Below are 13,333 nucleotides of genomic sequence, written 5' to 3'. Positions count from 1 at the left end.
ATTTTGTTCAACGAGTATTTCACGCATCCGTTGAGCCCCTCGTCGGCGTCGGTGGCCGTGACCATGACGAGAGTGAAGCCCACGGGCACGTCCTCCGGCACACGCACCGTGTACTCCACCTGGCTGAACGCGGGTGCGTTGTCGTTGGCGTCCAGCACCGACACGCGGATCCGCGCCGTGCCCGTCCGCGCTGGCTCGCCGCCGTCGCTCGCTCTCAGCACCAGCTCGTGAAACGCCGACTCCTCCCGGTCCAGCGCCTTCGCTAGAACCAGCTCGGGATGTTGATCCCCGCCGGGACCCGCCTGCACGACCAGCGAGAAGTGCTCGTCGCCGCTTAGCTCGTAACTCTGCACCGAATTCAGTCCCGAGTCCGGGTCATGAGCCTGGGCCAAGGGAAACCGCGAGCCCGGGGCTGTCGTCTCGCTTATACTCAGTTCCGATTCTGCCTCTCGGAAAGTGGGGGCGTTGTCGTTAATGTCCGTGATTTCCACTTCGATTTCGTAAATATGCATTTCTCCCTCTAATAACACCTCACAACGCTGCACGCATTGTTGAACACTCTTGCAGAGCTGCTCTCTGTCTAGCGTCTTCGCCGTCACCAAATGTCTCGTCTTTCCATGCAGGGCGAAATACTGCGTTCTACCTTTGTCCAAGATGCGGACGCCACTATCGCCGAGCGCCGGCAGCTGCAGCCCCAGGTCCTTGGCCACATCACCCACGAACGAGCCCTTCGGCATCTCCTCGGGGATCGAGTAGCGCAGCTGCCCCCACGTCGCCTCCCACGCCGCCACCAGCACGCCCCACAGCAGGGCTCGCTCCCACCGGCTCCAGCGCCTCCCTGCCGCCCACATCTACGCCACGGACCCGCCGGCACCGCACCAACAACGGCAGCTCTCCTCGCTGCCTCCTTCTGCTTCGGACCCTACCCGCCGCTCCCGGCCGCTACCGCCGGCCCCTCCGTCTCGCTGCAGCACGGCTCCGCACCGCGGGAACGCTCGCAGACCGTCCGTCCGCCGAGCCAGCGATCGAGCGAGTGGGCCGGGCTACAGCGGGCGGGGCTGCCTGCAGCGCTCCGGCCTTTCTCTCGCTCCTCCTCGGTCAACAGCGGCGCCCGCAGCCTCCTCCCGGCACTGCAGCCACCGAGCGCTACCGAACGCTGCCCGCACGGCCTGTTCCACCAGACAGTGGCCACGGAGACATTGCCGTTCTCCAGCGGTGAGTGATCTCCTGCTTCGGCTTTTCTCCAGCCGACCTCTTCTTTCTTGCTCGAGTTGATCACGACCAGCGGCGTCCCGTAGTTTTGTTATTCCCGCCGCACAGGAACATATATTTTTGTCATATTGGTACCATATAGATGTAACATTCTCTTAATATGACCTGCACAACATTAGGAATCTCATGCAATTAGTCCAAAAGCAAAATCTTCACCACCTATTTGCACTGCTTTTGCAGCAGTTGTGTCTCCATTACCTCTTCCTCAGCCTTTGCTCTTAATTTCGTTACTTTTCACCTGCACATCGGCGGCTGCTCAGAATCAGCCTCATTTCATCCCTCCTATTCAACACAATTTCAGAATTCAGGTTAGAACCTTGCACTACAGCCCGTAGTTACACTTAGGACTTTGAACTCCATTCTAAAGTAACTCAGGAAAGGGTGGTGATGTACATGCACATGACAAAATATCTTCACGTTAAACGAAGTACGACACAAATGTGACACAATAAGATGGACCACGAAGCACGAATCTTAGAGTTTTTTCCTCCCCCCTCAACACTTAACCACTGTAGAAAAACACAAATCAGGAACACTAAAAAAAAGGGGGGGTGGGGGAAGAATGAGCAATAACTGCAGAAATATTTCAGATAAATAATACCTTAAAAAATAGTTCTGTATCCTCAGCACTTCCATTACTGCCCTGGCCTTCCCTCAAAGATGGGAGTGTACATGGCAGAGACGCAGGAACATTCTATAACTTTCTCATACATGGAGTCACACGCACTATCCTTTGGGAATCGACCGCTGAAACAGCAGTAATCAAAGTAGTTTTGTTTAACCATAAACAGATCCAAGTAGATCGCTTCGGCGACAAAAGTCTCCAACACCAACCAACAGCCCCATTTTCCCGAGCTGTAGTGTAGAATTAGCGACTATCACTGTATACAGTCAGTATCCATTTCCACCGTTATTTGCTTTACAGACAACACAAGCTTCGTACTAAAAACGTTTTAGCTGAACCTGAACCTTCAGCCGCTAGTACACCATATGTGTCATATTAAATGCAAATCAGAAGACTGTGCCAACAGATAAGAAGGAAAAATTCTAAGTAGTAAGGGGAAAATTATAACGAACCAAAAAGAAGTGACACAGGCAAGAACCTCCCAACCCCAACTAAATTACAAGAAGGACAGCTGATGAAGAAGAACGTGTCGGTTCGCGGCCTGGCTGCGATAAAGCGGCGGTAAGGGATTGTTTCATGTTCTTTTCTGGAAACATAGATGGGTAATAAATAGCAAAACAGAGAAACCAAGAGTAAACACACCCCTAGCACCACCACAAGGTTAGGGAAGGCTGAGAGACAAGGGCCGCGCGGGCTCACAGACCTGAGGGGAGTCGGGGTCGGCGGGCGGCTCTCCCGCGCCGGCGTTGCTGCTCGGGCTTCTCTTCCCGCTGGACTCCCCGCCCAGAAGCTCCTCCGCGGGCAGGCTGGGCAGCGGCGGCGGCACCCAAGCGGCCTCGGCCACGGCGCGGCCCGAAGCCACGCACAGGTTGTAGGAGTAGGGCAAGGTGCCCTCGCAGAAGTCGGCCGGGAAGGCGGCGCCGGCCACGGACAAGCGCTGCGCGCCCAGGCAGCGCAGGACGGCGGGCGGCCCGGCCCGGCGCAGCCGCGCCAGCACGGCCAGCGCCACGCTCAGCAGGAACAGGGCGGACAGCAGCGCCAGCGCCAGCACCAGGTAGAACTGCAGCTCCGCCGGCGAATCGGCGCCCGCCGCCCGCTCGCTCAGCTCCGGCAGCGCCTCCTGCAAGCTCTCGGCCAGCACCACGTGCAGCGTGGCCGTGGCCGACAGCGCCGGCTGCCCGTGGTCCTTCACCACGGCCACCAGCCGCTGCTTGGCCGCGTCCCTCTCCGACACGGCCCGCGCCGTGCGCACCTCGCCGCTGTGCAGCCCCACGCGGAACAGCGCGGGTTCCGACGCCTGCACCAGCTCGTACGACAGCCACGCGTTGCGCCCCGCGTCCGCGTCCACCGCCACCACCTTGGCCACCAGGTACCCGGCCTCGGCCGAACGCGGCACCACCTCGAACGGTTCCAACGCCGGTGCCGACCCCAGCACTCTCTCTCCCGCTTCCGTCGCCGGCCAGAGCACCCGCGGCGCGTTGTCGTTGCGGTCCAGCACGAAGACGCGCACCGTCGCCGTCGAGCTCCGCGCCGGCTCCCCGCCGTCCTGCGCCCGCACGACCACGGCGAACTCGCGGCACTGCTCGTAGTCGAAGGAGCGCTGCGCGTACAGCGCGCCGCTCCGCGCCTCCACCGACACGTACGCCGCCGCTTCTGCTGCGCCCACACTGCCGCCCGCCAGCCAGTAGCTCACGCGCCCATTGGCGCCCGCGTCAGGGTCACGCGCGAGCACGCGCAGCACCGGCGCGCCCGCCGCGTTGTTCTCCGCCACGTAGGCGCTGTAGGCGGCCTCCTCGAACACCGGCGCGTTGTCGTTCACGTCCGACACCTCCAGCACCAGTGCCGTGCTGCTCGACAGTGCCGGCCGGCCCCGGTCCCTGGCCACCACCGTCACGCTATGCTCGGCCGCCTGCTCACGATCCAGCGCGCTCGCTGTCACCACCTTGTATGAGCCGATCGACGACGCCACGAGCGACAACGGCGCCTCGCCCGACAGCTCGCATGACACCTCCCCATTCTCCATGGAGTCCGGGTCCTTCACGTTCAGCAGGGCCACCACCGTGCCGACCGGTGCGTCCTCGGGTACCGGGCTCGACACCGACAGTATCGTGATTTCGGGCGCGTTGTCGTTCACGTCCAACACCTCTATCTCTACTTTGCACTGGGCCACCAGACCGCCCCCATCCTTTGCCTCCATCAGCAGCGTGTAGCCTCGCGTGTCCTCGAAGTCCAGAGCCTCCTGCAGCGTGATCATCCCGCTCTCTGCATGGACCGTGAATTTCTTAAGCACCTTAGCCGGCATCTTCCCGAAACCGTATGTGATGCGGGCGTTGGTCCCGACGTCCGGGTCTGACGCAGAGACGTTCAACACCGTCGAGCCCAGCGGCGCGTCCTCCCTCAGGCTCGCGCGGTAGCGGTCCTGGACGAACACAGGCGCGTTGTCGTTGGCGTCGGTGACGTTGATGCAGAGCTGGGCGGTGCCGCTCCGGGGCGGGTCGCCGCCGTCCAGTGCCGTCAGCACCAGACGCAGGCTCGGCTCGCGCTCCCGGTCCAGTGCGCGGCGCAGCACCAGCTCCGCAAACTTGCTGCCGTCCGGACTCTCCTTCACCTCCACCGCGAAGTACCCGTTGGCCTCCAGCTCGTAGCCCTGCAGAGAGTTGCTGCCCACGTCCGCGTCTTCGGCCACGCCCACAGCTAACCGGGCCCCGGGAGAAGTCAGCTCGTTGATCTCCAGCTGGAAATTGTCTTGCAAGAAACGCGGGGCGTTGTCGTTGATGTCCTGGATGGCCACCTGGACGTGGAAAACGTTGAGCGGGTTCTGCACCAGCGCCTCGAAGCTGACGGAGCAGGACGCCGCCTCGCCGCACATCTCCTCCCGGTCCAGCCTCTCGCTTACGTACAGGTTCCCGCTCTCCCCGCTCACCGTGAAGTATTTCAGCTGCCTTTTCGCGGCAGACGCCAGCCGCAGCTTACGTGCTGGCAGGTCGGCCGGGCTCAGCCCCAGATCCCGCGCCAGCGGCCCTACCAGCGATCCTCTGCCCAGCTCCTCGGGAATGGTGTAGCGGAGCCGCTCCGCCGCCGCCCGCCAGCACATTCCAAGGAGCAATACGGGCAGCAGCACTTGCCCGCCTGCTCGCCGCCGCCTCTGCCTCTGCCCTCCCCCCATTCTCGGCAGCGCTCGCCGCGCTTCTCTCTCCTGCCGTTGTCCTTTCTCCTCCCAGCCTTTCTCTGCAAACAGCGCAGGGGCCGCCGGAGGTCAGGGAGAGATGTGGGCACCGGCTCTGACGCCGCTGCTCCCCAGTCCGCGCCGCCTCTCGCCACTGCTGCCCGTGCCGCTGCTGCTCTCGTCGGCACCGGGCGAGCGAGCAGCCTGTGGGGGCAGGACGCTGCGGCGGCTCGGGCTGCGGTTCCGGCACCAGCGCTGCTCCGCCTCGGCCAACAGCGGCACCCGGAGGTGCCGCGACGACACCGCAGCCGCCTGATGCCGGCTGGGGCTTCGGTCCGTGCGCTCCGAGCCGCGCTGTCAGCAACTGCCGCGAGTCGGTGCCATCGGCTATGGAAAAGCGAGATTCGGCTTTCAGTTTGGCGAGTTTGCTCATATCGCTGGCAAGGCGAACCAGGCAGCTCAGTTCATCGTGGAAGTGAAGAGTCTGGCGGGAGAACGTGTTCCCGAGCGGTGGAAGATTGAGCAGACTTCGTATAGCAGAGCAAAGCTAAGTACAAATAGGTACACTGTACAGCAAGTATATGACATATTCCAACTCTACGCTTGCCGGCACTTTTATTTCAGTCCGCGGGCTGTGAGGAGCAGTAGCTGCAGTGTTCTTCCTAGGAGAAGCTCTTGTGGAAAGGAAACGCTAGAACTACCTATTCAAAATTAGCTCTTTTAGGGAACGAGGTAAATATGCACATCTAGTAACATGGACGTGCAGTAGAAAGGTTCTCACGCGATGATCCATTGGAGATTAACCCTCCTTAGACTGAGGAGGCCACAAGGTTGCTGTGTGATCCCATTACCCCTTGTCCTACCGTTGGTTGTCACCGAGAAGAGCCTGGCTCCATCCTCCTGACACTCACCCTTTATATATTTGTAAACATTAATAAGGTCACCCCTCAGTCTCCTCCAAGCTCAAGAGAGCCAGCTCCCTCAGCCTTTCCTCAAAAGGGAGATGTTCCACTCCCTTGATCATCTTTGCTTCCCTAAATGTAACATGTACAACATGTTACAACAACATGTACGTTCACTTCTCTTCCACCCTCTTCCTCAATACAATGCCTGGACCTCACTTGAAATCAACCAAGGAAATTGCCACAAGGAACAAGGAATTTGCAGCAACATGTGGGAACGGCCTCCCAGTTAAGGAAAAAGTACCTCCAATGTGGAAAACACACATTGCATTCTGGTACACAAAATTGACACTGCTGTCACTGCTGGCTGAGGAACCGGCTGTGTGAGCAACTCTGACACATGAGACAAGACCCACCCTAAAGCAGGCACAGATGACTTTACCTTTCATTTCCAGTACTGGCTTGCATTCATCCTAAATAACAACTGTGCAATGAAAACCTCATTTCTCCTGCCTCGTACACCAGCTGTAATGCGAACAACAATCCCACACCCCTGTCTTAAGGGGAATCTACTTTCTCTTCTATCACACACATGGTTCCATAGAGATACAAATCCTACTTGTGGTCATATATCACCCATCCACAATAACTGAAAAGAAAGGCAGTCTCAAATCTGCCTTTCGCATTCACTGCAGCATGAGCAAGAGGCATGCACACTTGACACGTAGCTCGATGAAGCTATGTTGATAATTAAAGGTAAAGCTAAATACATAGGAGACCAGGGAAAGAAAACTAAAGCCATAAATCAGACAAGCAAGGCAAGGAAGCATTAGAGAAGAAAGTGTTGTCAGAGAAACTTCCTGGGAGGACTTTTAAGACATCACTACAGGCATTGAAATCCATTCCTGAGAGAACCTGGAAGTCATTGAAGCCTCAAGCTGCAAGTGTAACCCTAAAGACTCACTCTGGACTATAATACAGGGGGTTTCATTTTAAGAAACAGCCATCAGCTCTCAGCAATTCTTCTAATATGTGACCTACTCATCTCCCACAGATAGGACACCATATGTATAAACACCTTATCATTGTTCTCTAGCTAAATCTTCTGAGAAAGAAGAACAGATTATCTTTTAGCTTCTACTTCATTTTCCTCACAACTAAAACTCTGTCTGAGATGGTTGAAGGAAGTATTTCCTGCAAAACAACACTCACACTTTCAAATGCAAAAACACTGTCCAGAAATGGGGAAAACAAATCACACCTTCAGGAAACAAAGACCTGAAAGGAAGTATAATTACAGCTATGAACTAAGTCTACGTTGCAAACTTACAGGGAGATACAGATGGATAAAGATTCCACACAGGAATTATAAGCCATCTACACATGGATCACCATTCCACATGCACAGTTATTGTGCAAACACTTTAGGATTACAGAACTACCATTGCCTGTCAGGGCAGGGAATCCAGGATCACAGCAAACACAGCGTGGGCCTTGGCACCAGCTGTGAAATCAAAACATTGCTCAGCCAAAACCACACTGACCCACCCATTTTCCTGGTTAGAATCCATCCTCACACCCTCCGTACTCTACACTCACAGCCTCTAGTTGAATCATAGACAATATCCAGTGTTCTGACTGTGACAGCCAGAGGTGAAAGAGCATTTCATTCAGTGACACGGTAGGGAAACCTAAACGTATCAAAGTCTCTGTCCTGGAAGGTGAACTCCCTCAAGGTATGGGTGTAAACCGCTCCCCCAGCTCAACAATTAAAGAGAACATTTACTGTTTTCAGGGTCACCACACACAATGAGGCCGTGTTCTAGACCTGGACAACAAACAAGGCAAGAATGGGAAACTTACACAAGTGAAGGAATCATAGCTTAACATTTCAGGTTATGCCAGCTGTAGCAGGTGCACAAGAAAGGCATCTAGTTGGTAAAAAGTTCACAGGAGACTCACACAGGATCTCACATCACAGATGGTAGGCACAGTTCCTCGGTTCTTTGGAGAATAAAAAAGGGGAAATACATGAAACCAGTATTGCGGGCCCCATCTAATGACTAGAAAAAAACAGAACCTTTAAAGCTGTCTTTCAGACACTTTGAACTATACCACAGCAAATGTTTTCACCTGCCCTATCTCTGGACAGACAGAATTTTTCTCCCTACCCAAGCACCTTGCAGTAGAAAAGCTAGCTTTACACACGGACAGCACTGAAAGAAAAGTTGCATGTACAGCTTCTCCTGATCTGAGAATAAGGATCACAACATCAATGCCTGCAAAGAGATGTTCAATTAGACTTCCAATTTTCTCACATGCATAAGTGACATGCAGGTCAAATAATAACCCAGTCATCCAAATATCAGCTCAAAGACACCATGACCCCTATTCAGCACATGGGTAGTTTGGAAGGCTCACAATGGTAAAATTTTAACATACAGTGTGTGTACAATAACTGTCATTCACAGGAAACATCATGCAATAAGAAAGCAAACCGGTGAACCCACAACTTGGCCAGATGGAATGTGAGGAGCACGATATCCAAAACCAAGACACCTTCAGACTCATTCTAAAGGCCAGCAATAAACCCTTCCACTCGTTACCAGATACAGAGGCCCACCTTCAGATCACTATAACAAGCAACGCATGAAAATAACATCTCCAGAACAGAAGGGATGACAATAGACTCTTCTATATTATGGTACTTAGAGAAGATAGATAGTTCAGTTATTTAGCAGGTAATGAGTACACAGTTTGTTCCTCCCAAAGCTCCCATTATGACATTTGTAATAAGTCCAGAATTAAGCTGTTCAAAACCGATGGCAACATGCCACTGCACAGGAATAACCTCCCAGGTCTCCAAGTACAGCTGGAGTAAATCTCCTGTGTCCTTCAATAGCCTCTCTCACACAGCTCACGCAGGTCTCATCTCCAGCCCTTCACACCTTGCATGGTTTTCTTTGACCCTCTAAATTTACAGTCACGTGTCATCAAAAGGCCAGTTCCCCAAACAATTTATCTTCAACATACATCACTATTGTACTGTTGTCTCAAAAGCAGGATTCTTTACCCGATATGTAGTAACCAAATATAAACACAGAGTCTTGGCACCTGTGGGCATGATTTCTAGTATGAGAATAAGCTTGTAATGAACAAAGTTCATATTAAAAATATATTAAAAATATATATTATAATAAATGAATATATCATATAATATATATATTTAAAAATCTCAACTAATTATGCATGTTCCAGGATGCTCAAACTACAAGGAGAGGAACTCCCTCACATAGTTATTATCTTTGTTTAAGGAGAGCACTGAGTCGGGAGTACTCCACTGCTTGCGAATGCTTCGGTTAGTAATTGCTGATAGGATACAGCTGTTTATATCGAGAAGACATCTGAAGGTGCTAAAAACACGAATTTCAATTTGTGAATAACAGAACCGTTCAAAAGAACGAACAATGTCTAGAAAAAAAGTTCTGAGAGGAAAAATGAGAAATGATCAAGCATGTGATCAAAACCCAAATTCCTCCTCAAACGAAATTCAAGCCAACAGCACCCCACTTCTCCTGCCTGCAACACCAAATGTGACACTGAGCAATGATCCCAAGTTCAACTCCCCGACGAAAGAGCCACCAGGTTACAGCGCATTGACGAACAAAGATTTTGCCTTCCCTTTAATCAAACCTCCCTAGGCAGGACGCAGCAGAACACGGCGGGGAAAGGGTAAGGCAGCAGCGGAGGGAAGCGTCACGGAGAAAGGGCGGCCATCGGAACTCACCGGGGGAGCAGCGGGGTCCTCCCCGAGCAGCGGAGCGGGCTCGTCGGGCGGCGGGCGGGCCGGGAGGGTGTCGCAGCAGCTGGCGCCCGAGAAGCGGAGCTGGCTCTTGCGCGAGTCGGCCGTGAGCGACACCTCGTGCGAGTAGGAGTGCAGGAAGGCGCGGACGCCGTCGATGCCCACGAAGTGCGAGGCCGGCACGCCGCGGAGGGCGCCACTGCCCGCCGCCAGGAGCTGCGAGCGGCGCCAGCGCCGCAGGCGCAGCGCCAGCACCAGCAGCAGGAAGGCGAGGAAGAGGCAGGACACGGCCGCCACGGCCAGCACCAGCCAGCGCGTCAGGCTGCCGGCCGGCTCGCCCGGCGTCGCCGCCGATGCCGCGCTGCCCAGCTCCGCCAGCAGCTCGGCCACGCTCTCGGCCAGCACCACCGTCAGCGTGGCCGTGGCCGACAGCGCCGGCCGCCCGTGGTCCTTCACCACCACCACCAGGCTCTGCCGCGCCGCGTCGCGGGCCAGCGGGAAGCGCGCCGTGCGCACCTCGCCGCTATGCAGCCCCACGCGGAACAGCCCCGGCTCCGTCGCCTTGGCCAGCTCGTACGACAGCCACGCGTTCTGCCCCGCGTCCGCGTCCACCGCCACCACCTTGGCCACCAGCGCCCCGGGCTCCGCCGAGCGCGGCGCCAGCTCCACGCCCGCCCAGCCCGCGCCCGCCGCAAGCGGCGCCGCCGGCGGGTACAGCACCTGCGGCGCGTTGTCGTTCTCGTCCACGATCACCAGCCGCACCGACACGTTGCTGCTCAGCGCCGGCGCGCCGCCGTCCTCCGCCCGCACCCACAGCTCCACCTCGCGCACCTCCTCGTAGTCGAACGAGCGCAGCGCGTACAGCGCGCCCGTCTCCGCCTCCACCGACACGTACGACGACAGCGGCGCGCCCCGCACACGCCCCTCTCCCAGCAGGTATCGCACGCGCGCGTTCTGCCCCCAGTCCGCGTCCCACGCCTGCACCCTCAGCACCAGCGCGCCCGCCGCGTTGTTCTCGGGCAGACGGGCGCTGTAGCGCGCCTCCGTAAACACCGGCGTGTTGTCGTTCACGTCCAGCACTCGCAGCCACAGCACCGCGCTGCTCCACAGCGCCGGCGATCCGCCGTCTGCTGCCCGCACCGTCACGTTGTACTCCGACACCTGCTCCCGGTCCAGCTCCCGAGCCGTCACCACGCTGTAGTAGCTGCTCCGCGAGCTGTGCAGCCGGAATGGGACGTCCCCCTCCAGAGAGCACCGAACCTCGCCGTTAGGTCCCGAGTCCCGGTCTTGCACGTGCAGCAGGGCCACAACGGTCCCCGACGGGGAGTCCTCAGAGACCTCGCTCAGCTGAGACATCACTGTCAGTTCAGGTGGGTTATCATTAACGTCAGTCACTGTGATCGCAACTTTTGCCGTGTCGAAAAGCCCTCCTGCGTCCCGTGCCTGTACCTCCACCTCGTAGGTGTCACCATCTTCGAAGTCCAGGCTCCGCACCAGCGTGATTGCTCCCGTTTGAGAGTCTAACTGGAAAATCTGGGAGGCTATCTCTGTGATTTTCTTCAGTAAGTATTCCACGTGCCCGTTGAGCCCCTCGTCGGCATCGGTGGCCGTGACCATGACGAGGGTGGAACCCACGGGCACGTCCTCCGGCACACGCACCGTGTACTCCGCCTGGCTGAACACGGGTGCGTTGTCATTGGCGTCCAGCACCACCACGCGGATCCGCGCCGTGCCCGTCCGCGCCGGCTCGCCACCGTCGCTCGCCCTCAGCACCAGCTCGTGAAACGCCGCCTCTTCTCGGTCCAGCGCCTTCGCCAGCACCAGCTCGGGACGCTGATCCCCGCCGGGACCCGTCTGCACGGCCAGCGAGAAGTGCTTGTCGCCACTTAGCTCGTAGCTCTGCACAGAATTCGATCCCGAGTCCGGGTCGTGAGCCCCAGCCAGGGGAAATCTCGATCCTGGGGCTGTCACCTCGCTTATTTTCTCTTCCAGCACAACTTCCTTGAAGCTGGGGGCGTTGTCGTTAATGTCCGTGATCTCCACTTCGATTTCGTAAATCTGCATTTCTCCTTCCACTATTACCTCACAGCGCAGCACGCATTGCTGCACAGTCGTGCAGAGTTGCTCTCTGTCTATCCTCTCCGCCGTCACTAAATGTCCCGTCTTCCCGTGCAGGGCGAAATATTGCGTCCTTCCTCTGTCTATGACGCGGACGCCGCGGTCTTGGAGTGTCGGCAGCTGCAGCCCCAGGTCCTTGGCCACATCACCCACGAACGAGCCCTTCGGCACCTCCTCAGGAACCGAGTATCGCAGCTGCCCCCACGCCGCGTCCCACGTCGCCACCAGCACGCCCCACAGCAGGGCTCGCTCCCGCCGGCCCCAGTGCCTCCCCACCACCCACATCTCCACCGCGGACTCGCCGGCACCGCACCAACAACGGCAGCTCCGCGCCGACACCTCTTGCTTCCGACCCCTGTTTCGCTGCTCCCGGCCGCCGCCGCCGGCCCCTCCGCCTCGCTGCAGCACGGCTCCAAACCGCGAAGAAGCTCGCAGACCGCCCGGACACCGAGCCAGCCAGAGAGCGAGCGAGCGAGCCCGGCCGCAGCGGGCGGGGCTGCCTTCAGCGCTCCGGTCTTCCTCTCGCTCCTCCTCGGTCAACAGCGGCGCCTGCAGCCTCCACTCGGCACTGCATACACCGAGCGCTGACCGGCTCTTCCCGCCAGCCCTGTCCCACCCACAGCTCGCGGCCACGGGACAGTGGCCACGGTGACATCGCTTTTCTCCAGAGGTGTTCTCCTGCGTCGGCTTTGCTCCAGACGAGATATTCCTTGATCCTCGATGTGATCACAAGGAGGAAATACGAGACCTCCCGTGGTTATGTTATTTCAACAGCACGGGAAAAACGCATCTGTGAGGGCACTTAATGTAAGGCAAAACATGACGTGTAGAATATTACGAGTCTTATCGCAGTAGCGCGAAATCAACTGTGCAACTTCCACGAGTTGCACCTCTTTTTGTAGCAGTCGTGTTTGCATTATGTTTCTCTCACTCATTCTGCAGATCAAAACTGTGTCATACAGCCCCATTAGTTCCTCCACACCCCAATCAATAGCAACAATGAAGATGCTCCCTGAAATAGACACCTGTGATTTCCTTATCGGGTTTTCTCTAAGCCGTGCTTTTCAACGGTGCCTGTTAGATTCCTTTAGTTCGGAAAAGACCTTCAAGATCATTGTGTCCAACCATTAACCTAATACTGCCAAGTCCGCCGCTAAACCACGTCCCTAATCAGTACATCTACACGTCTTTTAAATATGTCCAGAGATGGTGACTCCAGCACTTCCCTGGACAGCCTGTTCCAATGCCTGAGCACACTTTTCAGTGAATAATATCCTAATAGCCAATCTAAGCCTCCCCTGGTAAACCTTGGGGTATTTCTTCTTTTCCTAGCTCTTGTACTTCGGAAAAAAACACGCTGCAACCTCCTTTCAGGTAGTCGTAGAGAACGATATGGTCTCCCTCAGCTTCATTTTCTCTAAACTAAACAGCCCAAGTTTCCTCAGCTG

General features: G+C 56.5%; 3 protein-coding genes across 3 annotated transcripts in view; all 3 read right to left on the bottom strand.

Moving 5' to 3' along the window:
• LOC136107651 (uncharacterized) overlaps window positions 1–13,333 on the bottom strand; it is a 207,289-nt gene that overhangs the window by 79,064 nt on the left and 114,892 nt on the right. The gene's annotated exons all lie outside the window — the stretch shown is intronic.
• Window positions 2,515–5,911, bottom strand: LOC139829120 (protocadherin gamma-B5-like). Its single transcript, XM_071814868.1, has one exon. It carries the CDS (start codon window positions 5,061–5,063, stop codon window positions 2,559–2,561), a length of 2,505 nt encoding a protein of 834 aa, XP_071670969.1. The 5' UTR covers window positions 5,064–5,911; the 3' UTR covers window positions 2,515–2,558.
• On the bottom strand, window positions 7,699–12,601 carry LOC136107985 (protocadherin gamma-A10-like). Its single transcript, XM_071814870.1, has one exon. It carries the CDS (start codon window positions 12,168–12,170, stop codon window positions 9,663–9,665), a length of 2,508 nt encoding a protein of 835 aa, XP_071670971.1. The 5' UTR covers window positions 12,171–12,601; the 3' UTR covers window positions 7,699–9,662.

Source organism: Patagioenas fasciata, chromosome 14 (assembly GCF_037038585.1).
Source record: "Patagioenas fasciata isolate bPatFas1 chromosome 14, bPatFas1.hap1, whole genome shotgun sequence".
Taxonomy (NCBI): domain Eukaryota; kingdom Metazoa; phylum Chordata; class Aves; order Columbiformes; family Columbidae; genus Patagioenas; species Patagioenas fasciata.
This window is presented reverse-complemented; position numbering and strand designations above follow the sequence as displayed.